Source organism: Prionailurus bengalensis, chromosome B3 (genome assembly GCF_016509475.1).
Source record: "Prionailurus bengalensis isolate Pbe53 chromosome B3, Fcat_Pben_1.1_paternal_pri, whole genome shotgun sequence".
NCBI classification, from domain to species: domain Eukaryota; kingdom Metazoa; phylum Chordata; class Mammalia; order Carnivora; family Felidae; genus Prionailurus; species Prionailurus bengalensis.
Window position 1 is genome coordinate 119,706,065 of NC_057355.1, and position 27,405 is coordinate 119,733,469.

General features: G+C 39.9%; 2 protein-coding genes and 1 long non-coding RNA gene across 11 annotated transcripts in view; 2 read left to right on the top strand and 1 right to left on the bottom strand.

Moving 5' to 3' along the window:
• The first annotated feature begins 754 nt into the window (after positions 1–754).
• PTGR2 (prostaglandin reductase 2) lies at positions 755–25,430 on the top strand. 3 transcript variants are annotated; one of them, XM_043556605.1, is made up of 10 exons: positions 755–980; positions 4,084–4,167; positions 6,972–7,090; positions 14,739–14,930; positions 17,614–17,784; positions 18,529–18,738; positions 20,161–20,282; positions 21,315–21,402; positions 23,042–23,081; positions 24,010–25,430. In XM_043556605.1, exons 2-10 carry the CDS (start codon positions 4,131–4,133, stop codon positions 24,084–24,086), a joined length of 1,056 nt encoding a protein of 351 aa, XP_043412540.1. In that variant the 5' UTR covers positions 755–980; positions 4,084–4,130; the 3' UTR covers positions 24,087–25,430. The 3 variants fall into 3 exon arrangements, with proteins under 3 accessions (XP_043412540.1, XP_043412541.1, XP_043412542.1); XM_043556606.1 differs by lacking the exon at positions 755–980 and adding an exon at positions 1,139–1,265; XM_043556607.1 differs by lacking the exons at positions 755–980; positions 4,084–4,167; positions 6,972–7,090 and adding an exon at positions 11,444–11,726.
• Positions 9,580–27,241, bottom strand: LOC122469318. Of its 2 annotated transcripts, none has more exons than XR_006293435.1 (2): positions 27,091–27,241; positions 9,580–10,115 (listed from the first exon to the last, which is right to left on the bottom strand). It is a non-coding gene; the product is annotated as an uncharacterized LOC122469318 (long non-coding RNA). The 2 variants fall into 2 exon arrangements; XR_006293434.1 differs by lacking the exon at positions 27,091–27,241 and adding an exon at positions 26,112–26,277.
• The window catches only part of ZNF410 (zinc finger protein 410), a 50,835-nt gene continuing 49,946 nt past the window's right edge, over positions 26,517–27,405 (top strand). For all 6 annotated transcript variants that reach the window (XR_006293433.1, XM_043556574.1, XM_043556576.1 and 3 more), the window contains exon 1: positions 26,517–26,628. The gene's annotated coding sequence lies outside the window, so the exon portion shown is untranslated. The remainder of the gene's footprint in view (positions 26,629–27,405) is intronic.

Here is a 27,405-nt window from a genome sequence, read left to right on the forward strand (position 1 = left end):
CACACTGTAGCAGGGGGGCAGGAGTGCAAGGGCACCTGGCTCTAGGGGTCCCAAACAAAGCAGGTTTGGTCACTACCGCTGGTACGTGCAGGTAGGCAGTGAAGGTAGGCAGTGAAGGTCAAATGGGTCATGTCTTGGCGTCACTCAGGGTCTTACTGGTTTAGGACAGTCTATTGCTTGAGGGGATGCTTTGCCTGCAGGATTTTTTGCCTGCGTTAAGAGATAGGCTGGAAAGAATTTAATCAATTACAAAGTTTGAGATCAAAAAGGAAGCAGTTGAAGTCCTCTTTCAACACTAAGTAATCCATCTTTGAGGAAGCTGGGATTTGTGTGTGTGTGTGTGTGTGTGTGTGTGAAAGAAAAGGCAGCCCCTCGTAGGGGAAGGGATCATAGCCCAGCCTCTGGAGAGGCGGTTTTAACCGCAGCATTGCCCTTAACCAGCGAAAAAGTAGGTGGTTCAATCACATCAGCTCTCCGAGCCTCAGTATCCTTGTCTGTAAAACCAGGGGTAGGCTTGATGGGCCCCGTCTCGCTGTAATTTTCCACTCTGAGGCTTACGGAGAAGTCCATACAATGAATTAAATTCCTTCAAGGACTGCTGGAAGTGAACTCAATGGTCAAGGCTGAACGATTTGCTCTTTTGGTCCAGTATGGGCGGCCATAGAGCACCAGTCCTGTTTAACTGATTAATATACCTTGCCCAGACACGTGACGATCGTTTAAAACTCCGCATCTTCCCCACTTCTCCCAGAACCCAGGGATCTGGGAACGTGGGAACCCAAGGATCTCGCTTTAGCTGCAAAACCCCGCTCCTGGAGGGGAGGGGGAGGGGAGGGGACGGGGAGGAGGCGGGGGTGGGGGTGGGGGTGGGGCAGAGGTCTAGCGGTGCGCCTGCGTGGTGGGGTGGGAGGACAGAGGTCTCGCTGTCTGCAGTTCGCAAGCTCTGAAAAGCGGGCGGTTTCCTCTCGAGTTGCGTGCTGGTGAGTGACGCGAGACGGGCCCGGCGCCGGGGCTGCTGGGTCAGCCAAGCCCGAGGCTGAGTTGGGTCTTCCGGGTGAGGGAGGATCTAGGGACCGGGGTGACTTCCACTCTTCCTCTCGGAGCTGCCTCGAGGCTGGCATTATTGCCTAGGTCACTATGTAGCAGGGTTCTCGCATAGAGAGTCGTGACACCACGGCTTTTCTTAACAGGAAGCAACTTTATTCCTGCCGGCACTGCTCAGTTGGGCTCGTACCCGAAGAGCTGAGCTCCGAATGCCACCCGGTGTAATTTTTTACATATTTTCTACTTTTTTAATCTCCCACATGTGGTGATAGATACAAACATGCTGTCTGATTAAGTGGTCTCATGTTACAAGGTCATGAGGGTTGTGGTCACCTACGCGCATAGCCAGGTTACCTTGAGGGTTGTTTTTTTTTTTTTCCTTAGGGAGGGGGGACCCTACCACAACTAGGTTAGGGAATGCTCTAGAAGAAACGGGGGCAGGTCTTTTGTTTGTTCGTTTTTGGTTGTTGTTGTTTTTTAATGTTGGGTGTAAGCAACCTTAAGTTTGCACGTAATTGTGTTTAAGGTGCATCTGGGAGGTTCATTTAATAAATATTTATTGAGCACCTGTCATGTGCCAGAGGGTGAACATGAATCATTGAACAAACAGACACAAATCCCTGTCCCTTTGGCACTTGCAATCTGGGAAGCCAGTTTGAAATTTGGGCTGTAGATGCAGATATTTAGTAATGTCCATGTGAGTGGTTGGTAGTGGGAGCCAGAGAGGAAGGTGAGGCCACTGGGAGAAGGGAAGAGCCAGGCAGGAATCTCCCAACCTGTTAGACTTGGGCAGAGGAAGGAGGAAACCAGAAGAGTCAAAGGAAAGGGAGCGACAGGCCGGCAAGAGTGGAGGAAATCCCAGAGATTTCCACCTTTTATAACAAGGCCGGGGTCTGCAGAGCCATTTGGGCAGAATAATTGAACAAGATCAGGATGGGGAAGAGTTGTTTGTTTGTTTGTTTGTTTTAAACATGTTAGGAAGCTCGTGTTATGGAAATGGTTATGTGTTGTGTTTGAGTGTGGGTTCTGGTCTTTCTTTTGGGCAAGGTCTTCGACCTGTCTCTTCCTTTTCTCCATCTACAAAAATGGGGACAGATGACAGTACCATCCTCATAGGGTTGTTGGGTAGAAGGGGTTCGAGACAATGATTATAAAAACTTTAGCCCCGTTCCTGGCACTTAGTAACATTCAGAGAACCTGCTGAGAGAAGTGCGTTTCCTAAGATCCCACGTGATTAGAACCAGGACTCGTCCTCTGCTCTACCTAGTTCAGTGCTCTTTTCTAATGCTAAGCTACAAGGGAGATTCTCAGATAACACAGTCTTTATGAGCAGCACCGGAGTGAATTTTTCAGTTGACCATTGATTTGGTGTTATTTTGGGATATTACTTATCACTAATTGGGAATCCATTTAATATCATAGCAACCAAATATGGTACGCTTAACATCAGTCAAAAAAGAGTTGAGTGTCCTCCCTACTCCTTCACTGGGGATGCATTTAACACCACCACCGCCTGTCCTCTCAGATCTAGAACTTGGTGTGTCATATTTTAGGATTTTAATTTTGTAACCAAATCAATTCTTTATCCTTTAAATGTGTTGTTTGTTGTGCTATCAAGGGATATTGTGCAATTATCTTACCTTAGTTAAATCTAGTGTTTGACAGTTGAAAAATTTCTAATTTAATACAGAGGGAGAGAAATTTAGTGGTGTGCTTTTCATGCTGATAAAAAGTATTTGGACAAATCTACAGTGTGCATATTTTAGAGAAAGCACACATAGAAAGTAATCAGAGAAGAGGGCAAAATATGAAACTTATTTGGGAAGAATTCCTTTGATTGAAAATTATGATGCTGTTAATAACCTCTCTGGGGCAGTTATCTTTGGACCCAGCATCAAATGGAAAATTTTGCTTTTTAATTCTTCCATAATTTACACACAAGGTGATTCAGTAGAAAATTTCCTTTTAAAAATATGTTTAGCCCTACAAGACATTTTGGACTTCTTGATGTGAGGGGACAGGATGCACACAGTAACATCTTTAAAGATTCTTGCTTAAAAAATTCAACCTGTGTCTAAATCGAATCTCTAGATCTAACTACCAGTCAAGGATAGGGAGGCGGGGGTGGGGGTGGGGTGGAAGGGTGGGGATAGAAGAATGAGGTAAATGACACCCTGAAGAAGCAATCAAAGGACATTACATAGACAAAGGAATTTAGCAACAAATGTTTCTTCAGCATTCAATGGCATGAAATAAAATCTGTAAAATGGGGATAATAATACTTAATAGAAGATGAGGAGATACAGTGCCAACACCAGAATTTCATTTTGCTTCTTTCATTAGCTTAAATTGTAAGCCCAGAATAAGCTGATCCTTTACTTCTTTGGCTATTTTGTATTTCAGAATTTCCTATACGGTGAGAATTTAAAAATGCTTTTAATGTTTTACCTTTTTTTTTTTTTTAAGTTTTCTTTCTTTCTTTCTTTTTTTTAATCCCTCCACTCAACATGGAGCTCAAACTCACATCCCCAAGGTCAAGAGTTGCATGCTCTTCTGACTGAGCCAGCTACCACTGATGTTTTGCTTTTGTATAAATAAAACTACTAAAGTAATTTCCATTTTGACCAATGAATAAAAGAATTGTTGAACATTTGGTTACATCTCAAACAGCTAGTGTTTTTGTTTTGCTACTAGATTAACTTCTAGCTCTGGAGGAATATATCATGTTTTCTTTTAATCAAGTCACAGTAGGAGGCTTAATCAGGACGGTATAAAAATGAATGTGCCTGAATTATGAAGCCAAAAACATTTGTCTTACTCAGTCTTTTGATCTTGTTCCTATTAGTCAAAAATTGTAATTGGATTTAGTCTTTCTTTGCATATTTGCTTTACGAGGCCAACTCTGGCAGGAGACTACATCTTTTCTGGATCCCAAAGATGGTTTTTTCCTCTCCTTGTTCGGAATCATAAGTGTGCTTTGTTTTTGTTAATTGTTGACTATTTTAAAACTTTGTGATTTAAAAACTTTTCTGTTTATAGGAGTTGCTCTATACAGAAGTCTTGTGAGACCACTGTGCAGCAAGGTGATGATTATACAAAGAGTGGTATTGAATTCCCGACCTGGTATGTATTTGTATCAAAGACCTGGTCTTTGATAATTATTAGTGAAAATGAAGGAACAAAAAGTAATAGTTAATGTGGTAAATTAAGGTAGGAAGATATTAACCCTAGTAGAGATATTGGAAGAAACTCTTTAAATAATATAGTATTCAGTTTTTTAAGTGATCACTTATCAAGGCTATCTGTTGAAGAAAAAAGGTATTTTAGAATTATTGTACTTAAAATGCTATATTACCCAGGGCACCTGGGTGACTCATTTGGTTAAGCATCTTGACTCTTGATTTTGGCTCAAGTCATGATTTCACGGTTATGAGATCGAGCCCTGCATTGGGGTCTGTGCTGACAGTGTAGAGCCTGCTTGGGATTCTCTGTCTGTTTCTCTCTCTGTCTCTCCCTGCTCTTTCTCTGCCCCCACTTGGACTCTCTCTTTCTCAAAATAAATAAACTTAAAAAATATTACAGTACAAATATAATGGCTTTTGTTTTTTACTTGCAGTATGTATTGTTGATTCTTAAAATTTGTCTTTCTGTTCTATGTGAAAAACACTGACCTATGTCTGTGCTGACATCTAACCTGAATCATAGAAACTTAGGTCTGAAAATAACCTGAGAGGTTTGGGCCCATGCTGCTTTGGTTTTACTGTTTACTCACCGTGTGGCTTAGAAAAATCACTTACCTTCTTCCCCCCAGCCCCTTACCTTTTCTGACTTCCATTTTAGAAAAGTGAGATGTTAGATTAAAGTGTTTATTCTTTTTCCACCTTAGACATTTGATGACTCAATCAATAGGAAGTTTGCTTATGTTAACATAACTGAGTAAGAATACACTTCGATGACATTTTCTGCTTACAAATTTTTCTTTCTATATTTCAAATTTTCTAATTTCCTAATTTTCAAGACTTTATTTATTTTTTTATTTTTTTAATTTTTTTTTTCAACGTTTATTTATTTTTGGGACAGAGAGAGACAGAGCGTGAACGGGGGAGGGGCAGAGAGAGAGGGAGACACAGAATCGGAAACTGGCTCCAGGCTCTGAGCCATCATCAGCCCAGAGCCTGACGCGGGGCTCGAACTCACGGACTGCGAGATCGTGACCTGGCTGAAGTCGGACGCTTAACCGACTGCGCCACCCAGGCGCCCCCAAGACTTTATTTTAAAGTAGGCTCCACACCCAACCTGGGGCTTGAACTCACAACCCTGAGGTCAAGAATCACATTCTCCACCAACTGAGCCAGCCAGGCACCCCAAGGCTTTACTTTTTAAAAAAATTACATTCATCCTCATGGGCCCCTCCAGCTCAAGCCCCATCTCCGCCGGTGGTGTTGCTTTCGTAACCTTGCAGCATCCCTTGTCCACAAATGCCTGCCTATGCCTATCTGAATGCTGGTGGCCTCAGCTGGGATGCCCAGTGATAACAGCCTGCACGCAGCCCCTCCTGCAGAACTTAGCAGCAAGACAATCCCTGCCTGCCACCTGACCCTGATGGGAGATGAGAGAAGCTGGGGCTAGGTCTCTTCTCCCTCATTCAGCATATCGCATTTGGAGAGAAATCGCATTAAAGTGAAGCTTCTGACTCTCCTACATAACCTATCTAAAATTGGATTTGGGAAATGGCTTTGACCAAAAAAAATTTGATGAGCAAATTGGACATTTGAGTCCCATTCTATGTAACACTGTCACATACAGACACGGGCCCATATCAAACTTTCCTAAGACACTAGTACATTCGGAGTCATCTCATAAAGTTAAATTTTATTTTGGAAAAAAAAAATTATGGGGTGCCTGGGTGGCTCAGTCGGTTGATTGTCCTACTCTTGACTTCAGCTCAGGTCATGATTCTAGGGTCATGGGGTCGAGCCCAGAGTCAGGCTCAGTGCTGAGTGTGGAGCTGCTTGGGATTATCCTTCTCTCTCCCTCTGCTCCATTTGCACACGCTCTCTCTCTCTCTCAAAAAAAAAAAAAAGAGAGGGCATCTGGTGGCTCAGTCAGTTAAGCATCCAACTCTTGATTTTTGCTCAGGTCATGATCTCACATATTGTGAGTTTGAGCCCTGTGTCAGGCTCTATGCTGGCATCATGGGGCCTGCTTGGGATTTTCTCTCTGTCTCCCTCTATCTCTGCCTCTTCCCCACTCGTACTTTTTCTCTGTAAAAAAATTTTAAAAATTACATTCCAGTTTCCATTTCTTCTTAAGATGAGGAAGGAAAGTTTACATAACTATTTATTTTGGCTGATGTGTTTCTGTTATGTTGTAAAATTTGATTTTCATAATTAAAAAAGATGGCTGTGAGTTTTTACTTTTTGAAATCTTACAATTTTAAAACAGATGAGGTGATTTACCTGTAATAATCTTTAAAAAGGAATTTTGAAGTTGATGGCAATATTTTATAGGAGCTTCTTGGAGAAGATAAAGAGCAACTGAAACTATTTGAAGAATTTATGCTGAGTTATAGAAAAATTACAGAACAATATAGATTTATTCATGTCTGTATTAAAAGGGAGTTCGCTGAATCCTAGAGTTACCTTTTAAAGAATAATAAATACACTTTGGCTCACGTCATGATCTCATGGCTTGTGAGTCCGAGCCCTGCATCTGGCTCTCTGCTGTGAGTGCAGAGCCTGGAGCCTGCTTTGGATTCTGTCTCCCTCTCTGTCCCTCCCCTACTCACGCTCTGTCTGTCTGTTTCTCTCTCTCAAAAATAAATAAACAGTAAAAAAAAAAAAATCACAAGGACATACATTTAAAAAAAGAGAAATAATTACATAAGAAAGTGACTTTTTGATTTTATATTTTCCTTAATATTTTAGGAAAAAATGGTAATCCAGTGGCAGAAAATTTCCGAATAGAAGAAGTAAATTTACCAGATAATATCAATGAAGGACAAGTACAAGTGAGAACTCTTTATCTTTCTGTGGATCCTTACATGGTAAGAATCAGGATTTTGTGACTTGGTGAAGATTAATTGTATTTTCATATTTTTTATGTTGCATCTGAATTTCATTGTGCAATCCTCATGATTAATAAATAATTTGAGCAATTATATCTTGATGCCTGGGAATTACAGGTTGTCTTTGTTTCTATTCACTTGTGTTGTGGAGGAATGTTGTAGAAGAAATGTTTTCATCATAGTAGTACATGTTAATCCGATTCTTTCAAATGTCCAGATCACTTCCCGGTTGTAAATAACATAGTGAATTAGGCTTGGAAGTTCTCTCAGATTGATCTAGTTTACAAGGCAGGCTCTGAATAAGACCTTTATTCTAGTTGGTTTCTTTTTGAAGGAACAGACTCACTTACGCTATTTTTAGATAAAGAAGATTTATTGAAAGATATTGTGAAGGACTACAGTTGAGAAGCCCTTAGGCACATGGACTTAGTCTCTATAAAGACAGATAGATTTGCGGGCACTGGGGTGGCTCAGTTGGTTAAGCAACCAGCTCTTGATTTTGGCTCAGGTCATGATCTCATGGTTGTGAGTTTGAGCCCCACATCTGGTTCCGCGTGGAGTCTGCTTGGGATTCTCTTTCTCTCCCTTTCTCTGTGCCCCTCCCCTGCTTGTGCATGTGCTCGTGCTCCCCCCCCCAAATAAGTAAATAAACATTAAAAAAGAGAGAGATAGTTTTTTCTTCTTTTCCTGTATGAATGCTTTTTATGTTATTTGCCTGCCTGATTCGAACCTCTAGTACATTGTTATATAGAAGCGGTGAGAGTGAACATTTTTGTCTTGTTCTTGATCTTAAGGGGAAAGCATTCAATCTTTCACCATTAAATATGTGGGATGTAGATGCCTTTTGTCAGGTTGAGGAGATTTCGTCTTATTCCTGGTTTGGTTTCTGATTTGTTGAGTATATTTATCATAAAGAGGTGTTGGGTTTTTTTTATTGTGATAAAGTAGATCTAACAGTATGCCATTTTAACCATTTTTAAGTGTATGATTCAGTGGCATTAAGAGCATTCGGTGTTGTGCAGCTGTTACACACTTTCCATATCCAGTACTTTTTCATCGTCCTAAACAGAAACTCTGCCCTTTAAATAATAAAATCCCCATTATTCTCTCCCCCCAGAAGCAGTTTTAGATTTTGTCATGTGCATTTTCTGCTTCTATTGAGATGATCATGTGGTCTTTGTTTTTTAGTCTATTTATGGTTTGTTATATTAATTAATTTTCAGATGTTAAATCCATCTTGCATTCTTGGTCCTGGTGTGTTTCCTTTGATACGTTGTTGGATTTAGTTTGCTACTATTTTCTTGAGGTTTTTTGCATCCATAAAGCTGTGAGACTATATTCATCATCTATTGTTTCCTTGTGATGTGTTTGCCTGATTTTGGTATCAGGGTACTCTGGGCCTCAGAATGGGTTGGGAAGTGTTCCCTCCTCATCTGTTTTTGGAAGAGTTTGTGAAGAATTGGTATTCTTCTTTCAAAGATTGGTAGAATTCACCAGTAAAGCTATCTGGCCTGGGTTTTTCTTTTTGGAGAGTTTTTAAATGACTAATTCAATGTCTTTATTTGTTGTAGGTCTACTAGGCTTTTCTATTCCTTTTTGAGTTGGCTTTTGTAGTTTGTGTTTTTCTGGGAATTTGCCCATTTCATCTAAGTTGTGTAATCTATTGCCATCGGTTCTTAGTATTTCCTTGTAATCCTTTTTTATTTCTGAAAGATAGGTAGTAATGCCCTTTCTTTTATTCCTGATTTTAGTAATTTAAGTCTTGTTTATTTTTCTCTTAATAAACAATAAGCTAGGGGCGCCTGGGTGGCGCAGTCGGTTAAGCGTCCGACTTCAGTCAGGTCACGATCTCGTGGTCCGTGAGTTCGAGCCCCGCGTCAGGCTCTGGGCTGATGGCTCGGAGCCTGGAGCCTGTTTCCGATTCTGTGTCTCCCTCTCTCTCTGCCCCTGCCCCGTTCATGCTCTGTCTCTCTCTGTCCCAAAAATAAATAAACGTTGAAAAAAAAATTAAAAAAAAAAATAAACAATAAGCTAAAATAAGCTTCAGTTTAGCTAAAACTATGTCAATTTTGTTAATTTTTCAAAGGACCAACTTTTGGTTTTGTTGATTTTTCTGTATTGTTTTCCTGTTGTCTATTTCATTAATTTCTGTTCTTTGTACTAGTTTTACAGCTTCCTTTGAGTCTTTATTTATGTAAAAAAAAGTTAAAAGAAAATCAGGATAGCTTATTCAATCCAACTGGGTTGGATCAGTTAGTTGACTATGTACTTTGGGGCAAAAATTACATTCTTAGCTCAACCCCTATACCAGAATAAATTCCAACAGATAATAAAAAAAATTTTTTAAGTGAAACTATAAAAATTTTTAGAAAAAACATGGATAAACAATCGAATGATGTTGGGGAAAGACTTTGTAAGAATGACAGCAAACCCAGCTAATAGGAAAGAACATGATTGATAAATAGACCTATTTTTAAAAACATTGTATTTTGTAAAACATAATAAAACAGGATGTACGAAATCAAAAGATCAATGGCAAACTTAGACAAATTTGCGATAGAAATAAAAGATAATAATGGCTGATATGCAGAAAGTTTGTCTATATTAGCCTGTGAAAAGTTGGGCAAAGGGACAAATAATCAATTTAGAATCTCTTTATATATTACTGTTCTTGTACATATGCTTGCTTCCTGCTTTTGGCTTTTAGAGTGCCCTGGTAGGGCACAGAGAAAATCCTGGCTGACCTCTTCTCAGGCTTCATTTACAGTGGAGACCCAATTGGCAATACCAATTTTCTGCCAGGGTAGTTGTAGCCTTGGGAAGGCTCCTCTTCCCTCTGATCCAGGAGTGTAATTCAGGCTCTGTCTTCAAGTAACACCAGTCATAGTTGATTATGCTTACCACGGAAAACAGTTTGACGACTTCATTCAAAATTCTTCCCAGGGTAGCAAGAAATTTTTCTTTATGGGCTAGGGGAATGAAGTGGTGACTGGTCTAGAACATTCTAAAGAGACAAAAGACAAATAGATACTGAGGGATAAATTAGGGCATTGATTTCCCATAGGTCTAAAGATGCTCCACCTTTCAGTGGAAGCCAAGACAAGCTCAGTCAGGTTATCAGCCTCAGTACTCTAGACTGTGCTGAGCAAATCACATGAGGAGAATAATTACCACAAATTCAGGAGAAAAATGGCAGTGCACTATTTAGTATTCAGAGTCAATTCTTGATGATGATTGGTGTGGAGTTCTTAAGACTTCAACACTTCAATGTATAAATAAGACATAGCTCAGGGCATCTAAGGATTACATATGCCCTGATGAACAAAATGTAAAGCGTATCACTTAAGTCCAGGATAATAAATACAAAGTAAATTAAGAGAACACAATTTACCAAAATAAAACCAAGGTTCAGGGTTAGAAGGGTTTTAAAAATGAAACAGAACAGTCAAAAAGGAATAGTTGAAAACAAGCAGAAAGGATGTGTTTTTCACAGGATTCTCGAAGTTGGAACAAACTTCCTGTTCAGCAGAATTCCCTCTGAGAGACTTATAGTGAGATAAATTCATGACCCAAGGATTTTAGGGGTGGAGAGATGATGAAACAATTAAGATTATGACATGAACTGGATTCATGATCTTCACTTCTAAACACCCCCAACTTCAAAATAACAACAAAAAACCTCTTTTTCCTCCAGGGGAGTATATAGCTCCTCTGTCCACTCATTTCATGCTACAAAGCACTGAGTTTTTCTTGAGACCGTCTCTTCGTTCTCTGTGTTCATTCTGTATGTCAGTCTCAGGTCCTGTGGATCCTCCTTCCTAAGTACATCTCAGTTCAGTCCACTTCTCAGTAAACTTCAAGGACGTGTATTCAGTCTGAGTCATCATTGTTTCTTTTTCTCCTAATGGAGTATCCTTGCAAACACTCTTCGCCCCCTTAGACTGTCTTCCACACTGCAGCCAGAAATGGTAGTTGTATAATAACAACTAATCACGTCACCTTTATGTCTAATGGCTTTCTTTTAGTCTTGAGATAAAGACTAACATTTTGGGCATGGTCTAAGATGCTACATAGTCTGGTTGCTGTTTGCCTGCCCAGCCTTGCTATATCCTATTTTACTTCTTCCTCTTGGATGCTGGCCTCACTGGGCCTCTTTCTTGTGTAACACACCGGTGCCTTTTTTGCTCAAACCTTATATTGATCATGTTTTTCCTTTGCTGTATTTTTTAATGCTTTCATATCTTAGGAGCTTTCCTAATCCTGGAGAGACAGCTCCTCCCAGCATATTTTAGAGATAACAAACAACTTGCCTGGAACACACCAAACTGCCTCCTTCATCTAACTCACACAGGTGATTTTCCCTGCCCCAAATCACCCCAGGGCCTGGTACCAGACAACTAGGGACCACCCCTCTAAGCCAGATCCCACTGAAATTATTCAAGCTGTCTCCTCCTAAACTTACTCAAATTTCCCTACCCTGTCTTGTCCATTTCTTCCCCCTGAAACCATAATAAAGACTCTGGGCCATGCTCTTCTGTTGCTGTTTTTTCTTCCTAACTCTGGTGCTTCCCCCTGTGGCCCTGTGTGGTATGGTGTGCTCCTCCTCTTGGGACTTGTAAGTAATAAACTCTCTTCTTTTTTATAATACTTGTATTTTTGTTTTTTATTTTTATTTTTTTTTTGAGAGAGAGGGTGCAAATGAGTGAGGAGCAGAGAGAGAAACAGAATTCCACAAGGGGCAGAGAGAGAGAGGAGGAGGGAGAGAGAGAGTGGGGGAAGTGGGGCTCACCCAGTGCAGGGCTCGAGCTCACCCGAAGCGGGGCTGTAACTCATGAACTGTGAGATCATGACCTGAGCATCGTGACCGAAGTCAGATGCTTAACCAACTGAGCCACCCAGGCACTTTAAACTTCTTTCAAGGCAGGTGTCTCTGTGTCTGTTGTTCTTCCATACTTGACTACAACAAAATCCTGAGTACAATTAAAACAAGCCTTTATACATGTTGTCCCTCTGTCTCCCTCCCGCTCCTTTCCTGTTACCTGCCCAGTCCCTATTACTCTCTTAAAGCCTGCATTAAAAAGATTTGCTTTGGGGGCGCCTGGGTGGCGCAGTCGGTTAAGCGTCCGACTTCAGCCAGGTCACGATCTCGCGGTCCGGGAGTTCGAGCCCCGCGTCGGGCTCTGGGCTGATGGCTTGGAGCCTGGAGCCTGTTTCCGATTCTGTGTCTCCCTCTCTCTCTGCCCCTCCCCCATTCATGCTCTGTCTCTCTCTGTCCCAAAAATAAATAAACGTTGAAAAAAAAAAAAATTAAAAAAAAAAAAAAAGATTTGCTTTGATAAGTCGCCTTACACCCTCAGACTCGTCTTCTCTGTTATATTTTCTCAAAAAAGTACCTTGATCTTCAGCATTTCTTCCGGTTGTAATGAAGAATGATCTGTGTAGTTCTTAGATGCCTGTCTTCCCTAATAAAAAGTAAACTTATGAAGACAGAGGTCTTATTTGTCACTGTATTTCCAGTGACTGGCATGGCGTTTATTAAGTATTGATTAAAGGAAGGAGAGAAGAAAATAATTTTGGTTCTTTTTACTAGACATTGTTCTTAAAAAAAAAAAAAGAACGTATCCAAATTCATAACTCATTTTAATCCCCATGTTTACACAGTATTTTCCATGGTTATATTTAATGTATTATACTCTTTTTATTTTATATTTAAGTGACTTTATGTATATTTTCATATGACAAACGAGTCCAAATATTATTTTGGTGGTTATATAACATTCGATTGTGTTCACATCATTTGCTTACCTATAGAGAATTACTGTTTGTACTTTCTCTGTTAGCCTTATTTAAGAGTCAGGTCCTTGGTCCGGCAGTATTCAGTGGCTGCTGCACTTGCTTTCCAAGAATACTTGGAGGGGCACACTAGCAGAAGTGTAGTTAGTATATTCTCATAGAAGCTTCTCCCTCAATTCCCTGTTTGGTCATTTACCCCGGTGAACTGAACCCACATAGTCAAGGAGCCGTCTATCTTTTCTATCTCCTGGACCACACTGTAGGCCTCTACGTCTTGGCTTTCATAAGTGGGCAAGAGTGAGCCACAGAGAGGAAGAGAGCCTTGATTACTTCCCAGAGAAATCTTTAGCTCTATTCCCATGGAAAGATGTGGTGCCATTGTGACATTTTGCCTTTGTAGTAGAAGAGAACATCCATCCAAAGTTATGGGGTATGATGTAGGGCTTGGCCTGAAGCTGTGATGAACAACCGTGTAAAAATTGTTTCATTTCTTTTGGGTTATTTCCATTGGGGAAGCAGAATTGCTAGGCCAAAATAAATGAATAATATTACAGTCTCTATGTTGGTAGTTTGCTTTCTATAAAAATTGGACAGTTTTATAACAGCAACATGTTAAGTGTAGCTAATGCACCACAATCCACTGAAACCATTGACACATTATTTTTGCTAGCATAATGTAATATTAAATTTGTTTAAAAATTTTAACAGCTTTGTTGGAATATTATCACATATCATACAATTTATACATTTAAACTATACAATTCAGGGTGCCTGGCTGGCTCAGTTGGAAGAGCATGTGACTCTTTTTTTTTTTTAAATGTTTGAGAGAGAGAGTGAGTGTGTGTGTGCACGTACACACTCACGAGTGGGGGAGGGGCAGAAAGAGAGGGAGACAGAGGATCTTAAGTGGGCTCTGTGCTGACAGAGGCTCTGGACACTTAACCGACTGAGCCACACAGGTGCCCCAAAAAGAGCATATAACTCCCGATCTCAGGGCCATGAGTTTGAGCCCCAGTTTGGATGTAGAGATTACTAAATAAATACATTTTCAAAAAATAAAGTGTACAATTCGGCGGTTTTTAGTCTGTTTACACAGTTGTTTAACCATTACCACAATCTGATATTAGACCATACTTAAAGTCCTTTCTAATTGTACTTATTTTTTAAATTTATTTTAAAAAATTTGGGGGGCGGGGACACCTGGGTGGCTCAGTTGGTTAAGCGTCCGACTTCATCTCAGGTCATGATCTCGTGGTCAGTGAGTTCAAGCCCTGCATCGGGCTGTACTGACAGCTTGGAGCCTGGAGCCTGCTTTGGATTCTGTGTCTCTGTCTCTCTCTTCCCCTCCCCCACTCGCACTCTGTCTCTCAAAAATGAATAATCGTTAAAAAAAAATTAAAAATAATAAAATAAATTTTGATGTTTATTTCTTTTTTGAGAGAGAGAGAGAGAGTGCAAGCAGGGGAAGGACAGAGAGAGAGAGAGGCAGAATCTGAAGCAGGCTCCAGGCTCTGAGCTGTCAGCACAGAGCCCGATGTGGGGCTCAAACCCATGGACTGCAAGATCATGACCTGAGCTAAAGTCAGATTCTTAATGGACTAAGCCACCCAGGCGCCCCTCTAATTATACTTCTTTACTTGTTAGAGAGGGGATACATTTTTTTTTAAAGATAAAGAATAACTGAAAAGAAGATAGAAATTAAGATAAATTTAATTTGTTTAACACTTTACTTAACATTACTGACTATATACCTTTCTTTTAGTCACCCAATAAATTAACAAACTGGCCGGTATTATCAGGCAGAATTATCCTCATCAACATTTTCTTCTTTTAGCGTTGCAGAATGAATGAAGACACTGGCAGTGATTATATAACACCTTGGCAGCTGTCTCAAGTGGTTGATGGTGGAGGTATTGGGATTGTAGAAGAAAGCAAACACGTACATTTTACTAAAGGCGATTTTGTGACTTCTTTCTATTGGCCCTGGCAAACCAAGGTTATTCTGAATGGAAACAGCCTTGAGAAGGTGATGTATAATATACAGTACAGTAAAACCTTGGTTTGTGAGCATAATTCGTTCCAGAAACAGGCTTGTAATCCATAGCAGTCGTATATCAAAGGGAATTTCAAGAATCGTTGGCTTAGTTGTGATCGTGTGACATTTGACTTCATGAAGTACTCCTGTTGCAAGACATCGCTCGTTTATCAAGTCAAATAAAATTTTTTAGAAATGTTTACTTGTCTTGTGTAACACTCGCAGAACAAGTTACTCACAATCCAAGGTTCTACTATCTGGGTCTTCCCCTCCCTATAAATCATTGTGCATTTGGCATTCGGTTCAGTGTGTTATCAGAGAAAAAAAAATAAAAGCATACATTTTCTTTTAGATGGCTGCTAAAATGTGGAAAACCTTTGTTTCTTTTCCACTGTTGGCCATAACTATATGACAGTTCTTAGATTATTAGTGAATAGTGTTGTTTTTCATATTTAATTTATTTCTTGAATTTTACATATATAAAATAACACCTGAATTGTAAGCATCAAAAAATAATTTATACCAAGGGAGCCAGAAGTTCTCTTATAGTTGTATGCTTTAAAGTTTCCTACGAAATTGCCATTTGACTTAAACTCATTTGGTTTGTGCTTAAAATTCCATTTTGTATCAAAAGTCCTGAGTTCAGTGTCTGTTGTTAGTTGAATTATGTGAAATTACCAATACTTGTCTGTATTGACCTATAAAACCTGGCAGCTTCATGTAATGCAACCCAATTTATGTCATCAGGGAAGTTATTTTATGTCTCTGAACCTTAGTTTCCTCATGTGCAAGATGAAAATAGTAGCTCTTTCACAACTGAATGTGGAAATTAAGTGCTATGATAAATATGACTAACGCTTTCCAAAAAGCTTTATAAAATTTTAGTATTTTTCATTATTAGAAATTTTTTTTTTAATTTTTTTTTCAACGTTTATTTATTTTTGGGACAGAGAGAGACAGAGCATGAACGGGGGAGGGGCAGAGAGAGAGGGAGACACAGAATCGGAAACAGGCTCCAGGCTCTGAGCCATCAGCCCAGAGCCCGACGCGGGGCTCGAACTCCCGGACCGCGAGATCGTGACCTGGCTGAAGTCGGACGCTTAACCGACTGCGCCACCCAGGTGCCCCCTAGAAATTCTTTTTTTTTTTAAGTTTTTTATTTTGAGAGAGAGAGAGAGGGTGCAAGGGGGGTGAGGAGAGAGATCTCACGAACCATGCATGAGATCATGACCTGAACTGAAATCAAGACTTGGATACCTAGCCATCTGAACCACCTGGGCAGCCCTGTTATTATGAATTCTTATAATCAGTTAAAGGTGACTGTTAAAATACAAACGATATGTGGGAGATGTTATACAATAGTTTTCAACTTAATGATACCAGTAAAATATATTTAACAAGAAACTTCTTAGCAGGAAGAAATATTCAGCAGGTTCTGGTTTTTCCCCGTCATTTTACTATGGAGGGAAATGGGGCAGCTGAGGAGAGCTTCAGAATGCTTTCAGCACAGTTATTAGAAATGAAAAGGAATTCAGAAGGGATGGAGAAAGGATATTTGCTAAACACAAACCTGACTCCCAAAGTTTCTATATTGGATTTACTAATAAATATTACCTACATGATATATTTTTGTGTACTGTAGACCTAAGTATTGTTGACTTTAATACCTTGATTGCCTTTATGTACACACTAGATCTGACAGCCATTTAAGACTGCTGAATACAAACTGCCATTTTGTTTATGGCAGTTTAACTACAAATCAAATTAATGTGGTGAATCTTCTTTCTTTGAAAAAGCTTCTTTACGTATTTTTGAGAGAGTGAGCAAGAGAATCCCAAGCAGGATCCGCACTGACAACCCAGAGCCCAAAGCAGGGGCTCTATCTCACGAACCATGAGATCATGATATAAGCTGAAATCAAGAGCCAGATGCCCAACTGACTGAGCCACCCAGGCCCCTTGGAATTGCTCAGAGGTTTTAAAACCTTCCTACTTTGCCTAGTGTTTTCCCCTTAAGTGTTTCTTTCTTTCTTTTTTTTAAATATACTTGGTGGCATTGATAAGAAAGAATGATAAGTGTCTTTCATGTAGAATTCTTTAAAGTTTTTGTTTTTTACTATAAAGAGAAGTAATACTTATTTTTTACTTTGTACAAGTAAATTATAGAATTTTCACAAGACTGAAGAATGGTTCACTGTTCTAGAAACCATATCAGGTTGTTTATTAAAATCTGCTTGGAATGCCATTACAAAATACCATAGACTGGGGGCTTAAATGACAGAAATTTATTTTCTCACAGTCTGAGATCTAGGTGATGGAAAATTTGGTTTGTAGTGAAGTCTTTCTTCCTGACTTGTAGTTGGCTGCCTTTGTGCTGTGTCCTCACAGGGCATTAGCCTTTCTTCTGTGTACGTGCAGAGAAAGACCTCTGGTGTCTCTTCCTTTTCTCATAAGGATGCAAGTTCTGTTGGATTAGGGCCCCTCCCTGATGACCTCATTTAACCATGATTATCTCCTTAAAGGCCCTGTGTCCAAATAGAGTTATATTAAGGGGTAGGTCTCAACATCAGAATCTGGGGGAACACAGCTCAATCCATAACAGGTTTTTCTCTGCCTTGTTGATTTAAAATAGGAATTTCTAGTATTATTTTTTAAAGTTAGATATTTTATTTTAGGTAGACCCACAACTTGCGAATGGACACCTTTCATACTTTCTTGGAGCTATAGGTATGCCTGGTTTGACTTCCTGGATTGGGATACAGGAGAAAGGTCATATAACTGCTGGATCTAATCAGACAATGGTTGTTAGTGGGGCTGCTGGTGCTTGTGGATCCTTGGCTGGGCAGGTAAACTTTCTGAGAACTATTTGATTTTCTAAAAACTTGAATTTCTGGATACATGTATATAATTTAAAATATAAAACTGAACAAATTTATAATATTATTTTATATATTTCTGGTAGGAATGATGTTATTACTTGCTTAGACTCTCTTCATAACGATATGGAAAATGTAGATTTTTGTATCTTGTTCTCTGTTAACCAGAAATAGACATGGTAAATGCTAGAGCATTGCTCTAATCAATATAAGGAAGAAACCCATAGAGTACCTATCTGGAATTTCATGACATGAATTAAAAGACAAACTCATATTTTTAAAAGGAATCTTCAAATAAGAGAGCACTTACTGGGTTCTAGAAATACAGTAAAGATTATAATAGAATTTTAAAGTATATTGTTTTATGACTAACAGTTTTTATTGAAACAAAATATTTTATCATAGGCCTGAGAAATATTGAATTGCAAGTTAGTGATGTTTTGAGTCTACTTCTTTTATGAAATCAGCTTTAAATTGTGAGATTTTAACATTCAGACTAAGTCTGATTTTAGTCAATCTTAATTTGTTTTTTAGCAGTGGCATTATATCTGGTCTTAATTCTTTTGGTTTCAAATTACTTTTAGCCAGAGTCCTGTAATCTAACCTAAATTGTGATGAACACGCTCATATACTTGTGATATCTTGTATACTCACATTTTTACACTTAAATGTAGCAACGGAAAGTTGTTTACTTTTTTAAAATCTCCCCCCTAGATTGGCCATTTGATGGGCTGTTCCAGAGTGGTGGGAATTTGTGGAACACAGGAGAAGTGCCACCTTCTGACCTCAGAACTGGGCTTTGATGCTGCAATTAATTATAAAAAGGGGAATGTGGCAGAACAGCTCCGTGAATTTTGTCCAGCTGGAGTGGATGTTTACTTTGACAATGTTGGTGGTGACATCAGTGATACAGTGATAAGTCAGGTTGTTTGCCAATTTGTTACAAATTTGAATGCTATATTTTATTTGCTGTGCTTTTTACCTGATACCGAAAAAAACCTATAGAATTGTAGGGTTTATTGTGAGAAATAATGTTAATGGTCAGTATTGTAATTTAGTGATGCAGAAGAGCTTGCTGACAACAACTTCTGTTTGCTTGCAGATTTGCATATGAGCATCAATTTCAGTTCTTTGATAGCAGTATTGTATTTTTCACCTGCAATTTATTTTTATCAAGAGTTATAGTTGTAGGGAGGTGTGCCTAGCTGGCTTGGTTGGTCGGGCACGGGATTCTTGATTTTGGGATTGTGAGTTCTAGCCCCACATTGGGTGTTAGAGATTACTTAAAGATAAAATCTTAAAAAAAAAAATTACAGTTGTATTGTTCAAGTGATGAAGTTTTGACCCTAATTCCTCATCAACTAACTCACTCACAGCCATGGCCTCTGACTTTGGGTAGGGAAACGATTTTCATAGATTATAGTTATTTACATGTTTTTAAAAAAAATTTTTTTTAACGTTTATTTATTTTTGAGACAGAGAGAGACAGAGCATGAACGGGGGAGGGTCAGAGAGAGGGAGACACAGAATCTGAAGCAGGCTCCAGGCTCTGAGCTGTCAGCACAGGGCCCGACGCGGGGCTCGAACTCACGGACCGCGAGATCATGACCTGAGCTGAAGTCGGCCACTCAACCGACTGAGCCACCCAGGCGCCCCAGTTATTTACATATTTTTATTGACAATGTTATAAAATATCAACATTAGCTATTAACACAGCATTGTCCTTTACTCTGTATACACACACACACACACACACACACACACACACACACACATACACACACATATATATATTGCAGTTGAGGTTAAATTATTTAAAAATTCTCTTAACATTTATTCATTTTTGAGAGTGAGAGAGACAGAGCATGAGTTGGGGAGGGGCAGAGAGAGTGGGAGACACAGAATCAGAAGCAGGCTCCAGGCTCTGAGCTCTCAGCACAGAGCATGACGTGGGGCTCGAACTCACGGACCGCGAGATCATGACTGGAGCTGAAGGTGGACGCTTAACCCACTGAGCCAGGCACCCGAAGGTTAAATTATTTAAATCCAAGGAAATACTTTACTGCTGCTACTACCAGTAGCAACAACAATGATGATACCGGTGTAATTCTTTTGTGCATTACCAAACTCTCAATTACCTCTGTTCCTTTGGAAGGGACTGGTTTCCTAGCTAATTAAAACTCTTAAATACATATAAGGAGTAAATCTTCAAAGCAAAATCAATTAATTGGCACCGAAGGATTAAATTACAATAGTCAAGGAGGCTTTCGCTGAGGCAGCCATAAAATCAGTAAACATAGGAAAGGCATATATCTTAGGGTATAATCATCAATTTTTCCTGAACAGATGAATCAGAACAGCCATATCATCCTGTGTGGTCAGATTTCTCAGTACAACAAAGATGTGCCTTATCCTCCTCCACTACCCCCTGCTGTAGAAGCAATCCAAAAAGAAAGAAACATCACAAGGTATGGACCACCCTTTTCCCCTTATTACCAGATTCATGAGTTTAAAGATCATAGATGTATATGAAATGGTAGTGTTTTTCATATATAATTCTTCCTTATTAAGTAAAACTTGAAAATGGACATTTTTTTCAGTGTTTAGGTTTTTGTTAACTAGAGTCCTGGCAAAAAAACTTTTTTTTTTTTCACATTTATTTTTGAGAGACAGAGACAGAACATGAGCAGGGGAGGGGTAGACAGAGAGGGAGACACAGAATCAGAAGCAGGCTCCAGGCTCCGAGCTGTCGGTACAGAGCCCTTCACGGGGCTCAAACCCACAGACTGCAAAATCATGACCTGAGCTGAAGTAGGACGCTTAACTGACTGAGCCACCCAGGCGCCCCCTGGCAAAAAATTTTCTAAAAAACATATCGGTTCTATCAATCTTTCGCAAGTCTTTTTTTCCCCAAGTGATAGAAACTCAACTCACATTGGTGTAAGTGCAAAGGTAATTTATTGGCTCACGTTTCTGAGCAGTCCGGTATTAGTATTGGCTGGACATAAGGTTTGGATAGTGGCATCACCAAGCTTTTCTCTACCTTTGGGCTGTGCTTTCTTTTGGGTTGGCTCTGTTCCTTTGCAAGCTCTTCTCTTGCAGCAGATCAAGAGGATGACTGTTATCTCTAGTCTTACATGTTACCAAGTTAGTAACCCAAGCAAAAAGAGAAAGCTCTCTTCCTCTCAGTTTTATCAAAGCTGATACTGGCTCCGACTGGCCTGGCTTTGGTCACAGGAGAGTGGGGAAAGGATATTACCCACAAAGTAAAATCACAGTGCTAATTACCAAACAGGGTTTTAATGCTAGCCAGACCAAACAATAGAAGCCCGCTACACTTACACATGTAACTACACCTAAAACTGTATCTGGCCTGATTCTGTGTGATTAAGTCCTGATGTTTGAAAGACTAACAAATATTAGAGTTCTGGAATGATTTGATTTTGAGCTCTTTCACCCTCCATAGTCTCTGATCATTATCCTTTTCTTCCCAACTACAGAGAAAGATTTCTGGTGTTAAACTATAAGGACAAATTTGAGTCTGGCATTCTACAGCTGAGTCAGTGGTTTAAAGAAGGAAAGCTAAAGGTAGAACTTGCCTCTATTCTTTTATCAATATCATTGATATTGACATAATTATATACTTTTGTGTTATTTGAATTTATTATAGTGAACATATTAGCTTTGTAATAGGAATTCCTACAAAATTGCACTGAATATTGTAAATTAAGTTTACTCTCAAGTGAGTATAACTTCCTAATTGAGAAACCCTCTACTGTCAGTCGCTTTATCTAAAATTTTATTAACCTTTACTTTTCTTAGATTACAATACAAGATAGAAAGGTGTGTTTTTTTTCAAATTTTAATATTCACTAATTTAACAAATATTTATGGAATGCTACTATGTGTTAGAAGCTGTGCTTTTTTTCTTTCTTTTCCTTAAAGTTTATTATTTATTTTGACAGAGAGAGAGAGAGAGAGAGGAGAGAGGAGGGCAGAGAGAGAGAGAGAGAGAGAGAGAGAGAGAGAGAGGAGAGAGAGAGGAGGACAGAAGATCCAAAGCAGGGTCCATGCTGATAGCAGAGAGCCTGATGCAGGGCTCAAACTCACAAACCACTAGATAATGATCTGAGACAAAGTTGGTAGCTTAACCAACAGAGCCAGCCGGGTGTCCCTAGAAGCTGTGCTTCCTCAAAATCTTTTAAGCACCTCCCTGTACCCCTATCTCACCACCACTATACTTCTTTCCTGCCCTCCCTGATAGCCTGATATATTTCTTGGTTGCTGGCTGAAAATCAGGAGTTATTCATCTGGGGTCTAGAGACACTGACCTGGGATGTTCTTGAAACTTGCAAATGACAGGCAAAGTTACATGTGCGTGTGCTTATGTTTATATACTTTGTTTTCTGAAAAGAGGGGATAGCTTGTGATGTTGCCAATTGAAGATTAGACAATGGGAAAAGAGGATTTTATTTTTTTAGGAAGATTTTATTTTTAAAAATCTTTCAATAGGAAACTTCTGTGCTATGTCCATGAAATGAAGAATATCTATTTTTAGACAGAAAGTGCTAAATAGTATTACTGCCCTTTGCCAACATGGAGAATATTACAGTTGACCTTGAACACCTCAGGGGTTAAGGGTGTTGACACCCTCCATGCAGTTGAAAATCCCATGTATCTTTTGACTCCCCCAAAACTACGAGTAGCCTACTATTGACCAGAAGCCTTACTGATAACATAAACAGTTGACTAACACATATTTTGTATGTTATATGTAATTTGTACTGGATTCTTACAATACAGTAAGCTAAAGAAAAAATGTTATTAAGTAAGTTACAAGGAAGAGAAAATACATTTACAGTACTTATTTATTGAAAAAAAAATCTGTGTATAAATGGACCTGCACAGTTCAAACCCGTGTTGTTCAAATGGTCAACTTTAAATAGACATGATGAGGGGCGCCTGGGTGGCGCAGTCGGTTAGGCGTCCGACTTCAGCCAGGTCACGATCTCGCGGTCCGTGAGTTCGAGCCCCGCGTCAGGCTCTGGGCTGATGGCTCGGAGCCTGGAGCCTGTTTCGGATTCTGTGTCTCCCTCTCTCTCTGCCCCTCCCCCGTTCATGCTCTGTCTCTCTCTGTCCCAAAAATAAATAAAAACTTTGAAAAAAAAAATTTAAATAGACATGATGAAGTCTAAAGAATACTATATTTGGTTATTTTGACTTACAGATTAAAGAGACTGTGGTAAATGGATTGGAAAACATGGGAGGTAAGATGAATATAGGTTTATGTATCATATGCATGAGCTTAGCACAAATATTCCCTTTTTTCCTTTACTTCTACTTCCCTCGTTTTTTTTTTTCTTTTTAAATCATTTATTTCTTTCCTGTAAACCCATCCTGCAGGTTTACTTAAATATGTTAATCAAACTCCATTAAAGTTCAGCTTAATGGTATTTAAGAAAGTATTGTTTTCACATTTCAAGTCATCAAATAAGTATTTCTTTGGTTTTGAAACAAGTTATGAAAAAAATACAAGTATCACAAAAGTCATTTACCTTCTAGGTAACTTTTTCAGATTGAATCGTTCTAAGACATCATAAGATTATATTAAACAGATTTTCAATATTTAGGGTTTTTTTTTTTCCCCTAACATACACAGATTTCAACATTCTTTTGTCTGTTTAAAATGAAAGAGATTAGATCAAACTGTTGTTTTTTTTTTTTTTACCTTTTTAGGAAAAAATATTTAATACATTTGGTCAATATGTTTACTAAACAACTTAAATTTACTCATTTTCCTGGCATAACAGATGCATATTTTACTTAGTAAAACTTTATGGTTAGATTTCTATTATTTTTAATAGTAACTGAAAAATTGTTTGTGCTGGCATTTTATCCACATACTTATTTGCTTCTAGTCTTCAGATTCTATAAACAGTGAACACTGAGGTAGATACCAATTAAACATTTCTAGTTTGGGTAAAAACACATTTTTAAGATGTAAATTGAGTTAGTTTAGTGGCTTTGCCAATATTTCACTTGAGGTTCTCTTCATGAAAATTTCCTTCTATAGTTAATATTAAAATAATTGAAGAAATTATTCAAATTAATTGGATGCGTTGGACCTACTGATAAACATGTATGATAGTGACATTTAGGTTTTCATATAACCTAGTTTGTTTGTTTTCTTTCTAGTTGCATTCCAGTCCATGATGACAGGAGGTAACATCGGAAAGCAGATAGTTTGCATTTCAGAAGAAACCTCTTTGTAATATGTATAAGCATCTTCATCAAGGAAATACACAGATTTCTTTCCATTTTACTCAAAGATTTTTAAGATATTTCACAAAAAAAAATCTTAGACTACAAATAGCTTTTTTTTTTTATGTTGATTTTTGAGAGATAGAGACAGAGTGTGAGTGGGGAGGGGCAGAGAGAGAGGGGGACACAGAATCAACGCAGGGCTCAAACCCACAAGCCATGAGATCAGGACCTGAGCTGAAGTCGGATGCTTAACTGACTGAGCCAGCCAGGTGCCCCGAGTACAGATAGCTTTTAATTTGAAAATGTGATCATAGGTAATATTTTCTAGTTGGATAACATTTTTTCCTTTATCTTCAATATCATATATGTTCTCTGTATCCAACATGAGTATTTACAATAATAGACTGAAGTCAACATGACATATTTTTCTTTCCTTTACCAATATGACATATGATGTTTTGATTAGACAGTCTGAAACCCATAGAGATTTGATGTAACTCTTTAGCAGATCATACAAAATAAACAGATTTTTATAGTTAATAACTTTCACTTAAAATAGAATGCTTGAGGGGTGCCTGGGTAGCTCAGTTGATTAAGCATATGACTCTTGATTTTGGCCCAGGTCACGATCTCCCGGTTCATAAGATGTAGCCCTGTGTCAGCATCGTGTGCTGACAGCATGGAGCCTGTTTGGGATTCTCTCTCTCCCTCTCTTTCTCTCAAATTAAAAGAAATATTATATAGAATGCTTGAGAAGACACATTGTAAATATACGTTGACCTGGAAATGCTTTACATAACTCTTGAACTGTAATTTGGTGTAAGAATAGAATTGGGATGGGCTTTCCATGTGGAGATGGAGATGGCAGTGTGTGTGTAGGGGTTTTGGGGGAATCCAGAGCTTGTGGAGCAGTTTTTAGGATACAGAGCAGAGGCTTTGTGTTGAGAAGATAAATAACTGAGGTCAGTTAGGTCGATGGAGACAGTAGTTTTACTAGAGGATGATCTATTTGTGTTTTGCTAAATAATTTACTGTATAGTCTAAAAACTCATATTGACAAAAGCATGTTTGTTTTAGGTTAGCAGGCACACACTGTCACATAGTGTAAAGATTTCGAGGGCAAATAGATATAAACATCACTTGAAGTCCTAGGTGATTAGAAAGATTAAGACAACAAAGGCAGTTTTAGCAAATGACAGGACTTAAAAGAAAATGACAGGACTGACTGAACAAATTAACAAATGGTTCTGAACATGAGTTTCAAGATCTATTAATGAACCTCTAAATAAGAGGGTTTGTTTCATTAATTTAATCAACCATTTACAAGAATAAAATCGAGGATATTTTTCTAAGTGTTGTGCTGGTTTATGGTCACCTGTTTACACCCTGCAATATACTTTTGTCTATAACATTTGTAGAAAGTGGATTGAAATTTTGTTAGTAATCAATCACTCCAGTTGACCTCAGTGTTCTCTTTCTTGTTTTATATACCTTTCCTGGACTGTTTCGTCTCCAGAAAGGTCTGTATGTTGATAACTCCCAAATCTACACCTCTATTTCTGACCTTTTACTTGAGCTGGGGACCTCCAAGTAAAATATCCTTTTGACACCTGGGATAAACTCTGTTTATCTAAAGTGGAATTACCTTTCTCTTACATGTTTCTACTTTGTTTTTAAATCACCATTGTTTGTGCACCCAAACTACTACTCTCTCACCCATTCAGATACCTGTTATAAAATCAAGGCTTGTGTTTAACCTTGAGAATACCCTTCTTAGAGAACTCCTTTAATTCCCACTGCCACGATCTTGAGTTCCTCGTCCTTTGGCACACAGCAAGTATTCAAAAATTAAGAATTTGAAAAGTCTGTCAACCCCATTAAGCTCTAACACGTGGTGGCATCCAGCCTGGAACTCAAGTGTTCTAGTCCGCGGTGTGGATATCCGAGAGCTCTTTCCATCCCAACACAGGGAACCCAGACTCTGGAGAATTCATATTACCAAAAAAGTTATACACCTGAGTCTCAATTCTTACCCCGTCCCGTATGCAATGCAGAATCTGATTCTGCAAGTTCCCTTCTCAGTCAGTGAAGCTTTGAGATCCTCTTCACTGATAAATGTTTAAGTAGGGCTCTCTTCCTCGCTTGCCTCCGTCGTAACTAGTTCTGGTCTCAGCTGACAGGAAAAACTACCCCTTCTGTTGCTGCAAGGAAGCAGTGACGTCACGGCTGGCACGAACTGACCCCATTTCTCGGGTTTCGTAGACCACGGGGCCCCAATGTCGGGAATGAATAGGAAGCGAGAGACCTCCTGGCGTCCGGGGGCTCAGCCCGGCGCGGACAGCCCGGCCCCAGGCCTCCATCAACGCCTTGGGGAGACTCCCACGCGGGGCGGCAGCTGTCCAGCCTGGGGCGGCGAGTGGGTGTGAGCCTTGGGGGCCGGCCAAACTTCCTGTCCCGCGCTGCCGCTGCTTCCGGCGGGAGCCGGAAGACGCTGTGTGTGGACGGAATTCGGGACCGACTGACGGCTAGCAGGCTGCCCGGGACGGGGAGGTGAGCTCCGGGCTGGGCCAGGCCACAGCCGCACAGCTAGGTGGTCGCCGAGAGGGAGGGAGCCAGTACCGGTCCCTCGGGGGCTCGGGCCGAGTTCGACTCAGGAGAGGACAGGGAAACCGCCCCCCCCTTGGGCACCCCTCCCTTATCTGGCGGGCCCGGGAGCGGCCGGTCTGAAGCCCTACGGCTTCGGCCCTTCCCCTCGAGGCGTTTTGGGGCCGGTGTTTCGGCTCATTTGCTTGGTTTTGGGGGCCGGGGCTTGGGAACAAGACGGTCCTGAGAAAGCTAGAGTCAGCGAGTCCCTAGGGCGGGGGCTCCGGGACTGCACCCGCAGTCGAGCCCTGCCCGCGGGCTTCGGGGCCTTACACTAAGGCCGTTGCGGTGGGGCAAAGAGGATGCCGAGGAGACTCTGCCTTCGGTATTTCAGTCCAGAGCTACCCCTTCTTTCATACGTCCACTTACTTTCTGGGTCTCGAAGAAGGACGGCTGCCCGCTCTGAGGGGCTTTGGCTGCTAGCTTCTCCTTCGCCTGTCATTTCAAGGCGAGGCTGTGGGCTGTGGGTGTTTACAGCCTTGTAGGCATTCCAAGGTTCAATTTCTCCTCCGACGTTTCTTCAGAGAAAAGAATGCAGTTCGGCTGTTGAAGTTTATCCCACTTGCTCATGAGGCTTTGAAATGCATTTAGGCACCATTTGGAAGTTAAACATTACTAACTTGGGACTTAAGAATTTGTGCTTCTTCACTTTGGCGCACGGGTCAATGCAACATATTTGCGAAG

Excerpts from the sequence above, each read along its gene's own strand:
- PTGR2 (XM_043556605.1), top strand. The coding sequence starts at position 4,131 with ATGATTATACAAAGAGTGGTATTGAATTCCCGACCTG. Across the intron at positions 4,168-6,971 it reads GGTATTGAATTCCCGACCTG|GAAAAAATGGTAATCCAGTG; the intron begins GTATGTATTTGT and ends TTAATATTTTAG. Across the intron at positions 14,931-17,613 it reads ATGGAAACAGCCTTGAGAAG|GTAGACCCACAACTTGCGAA; the intron begins GTGATGTATAAT and ends ATTTTATTTTAG.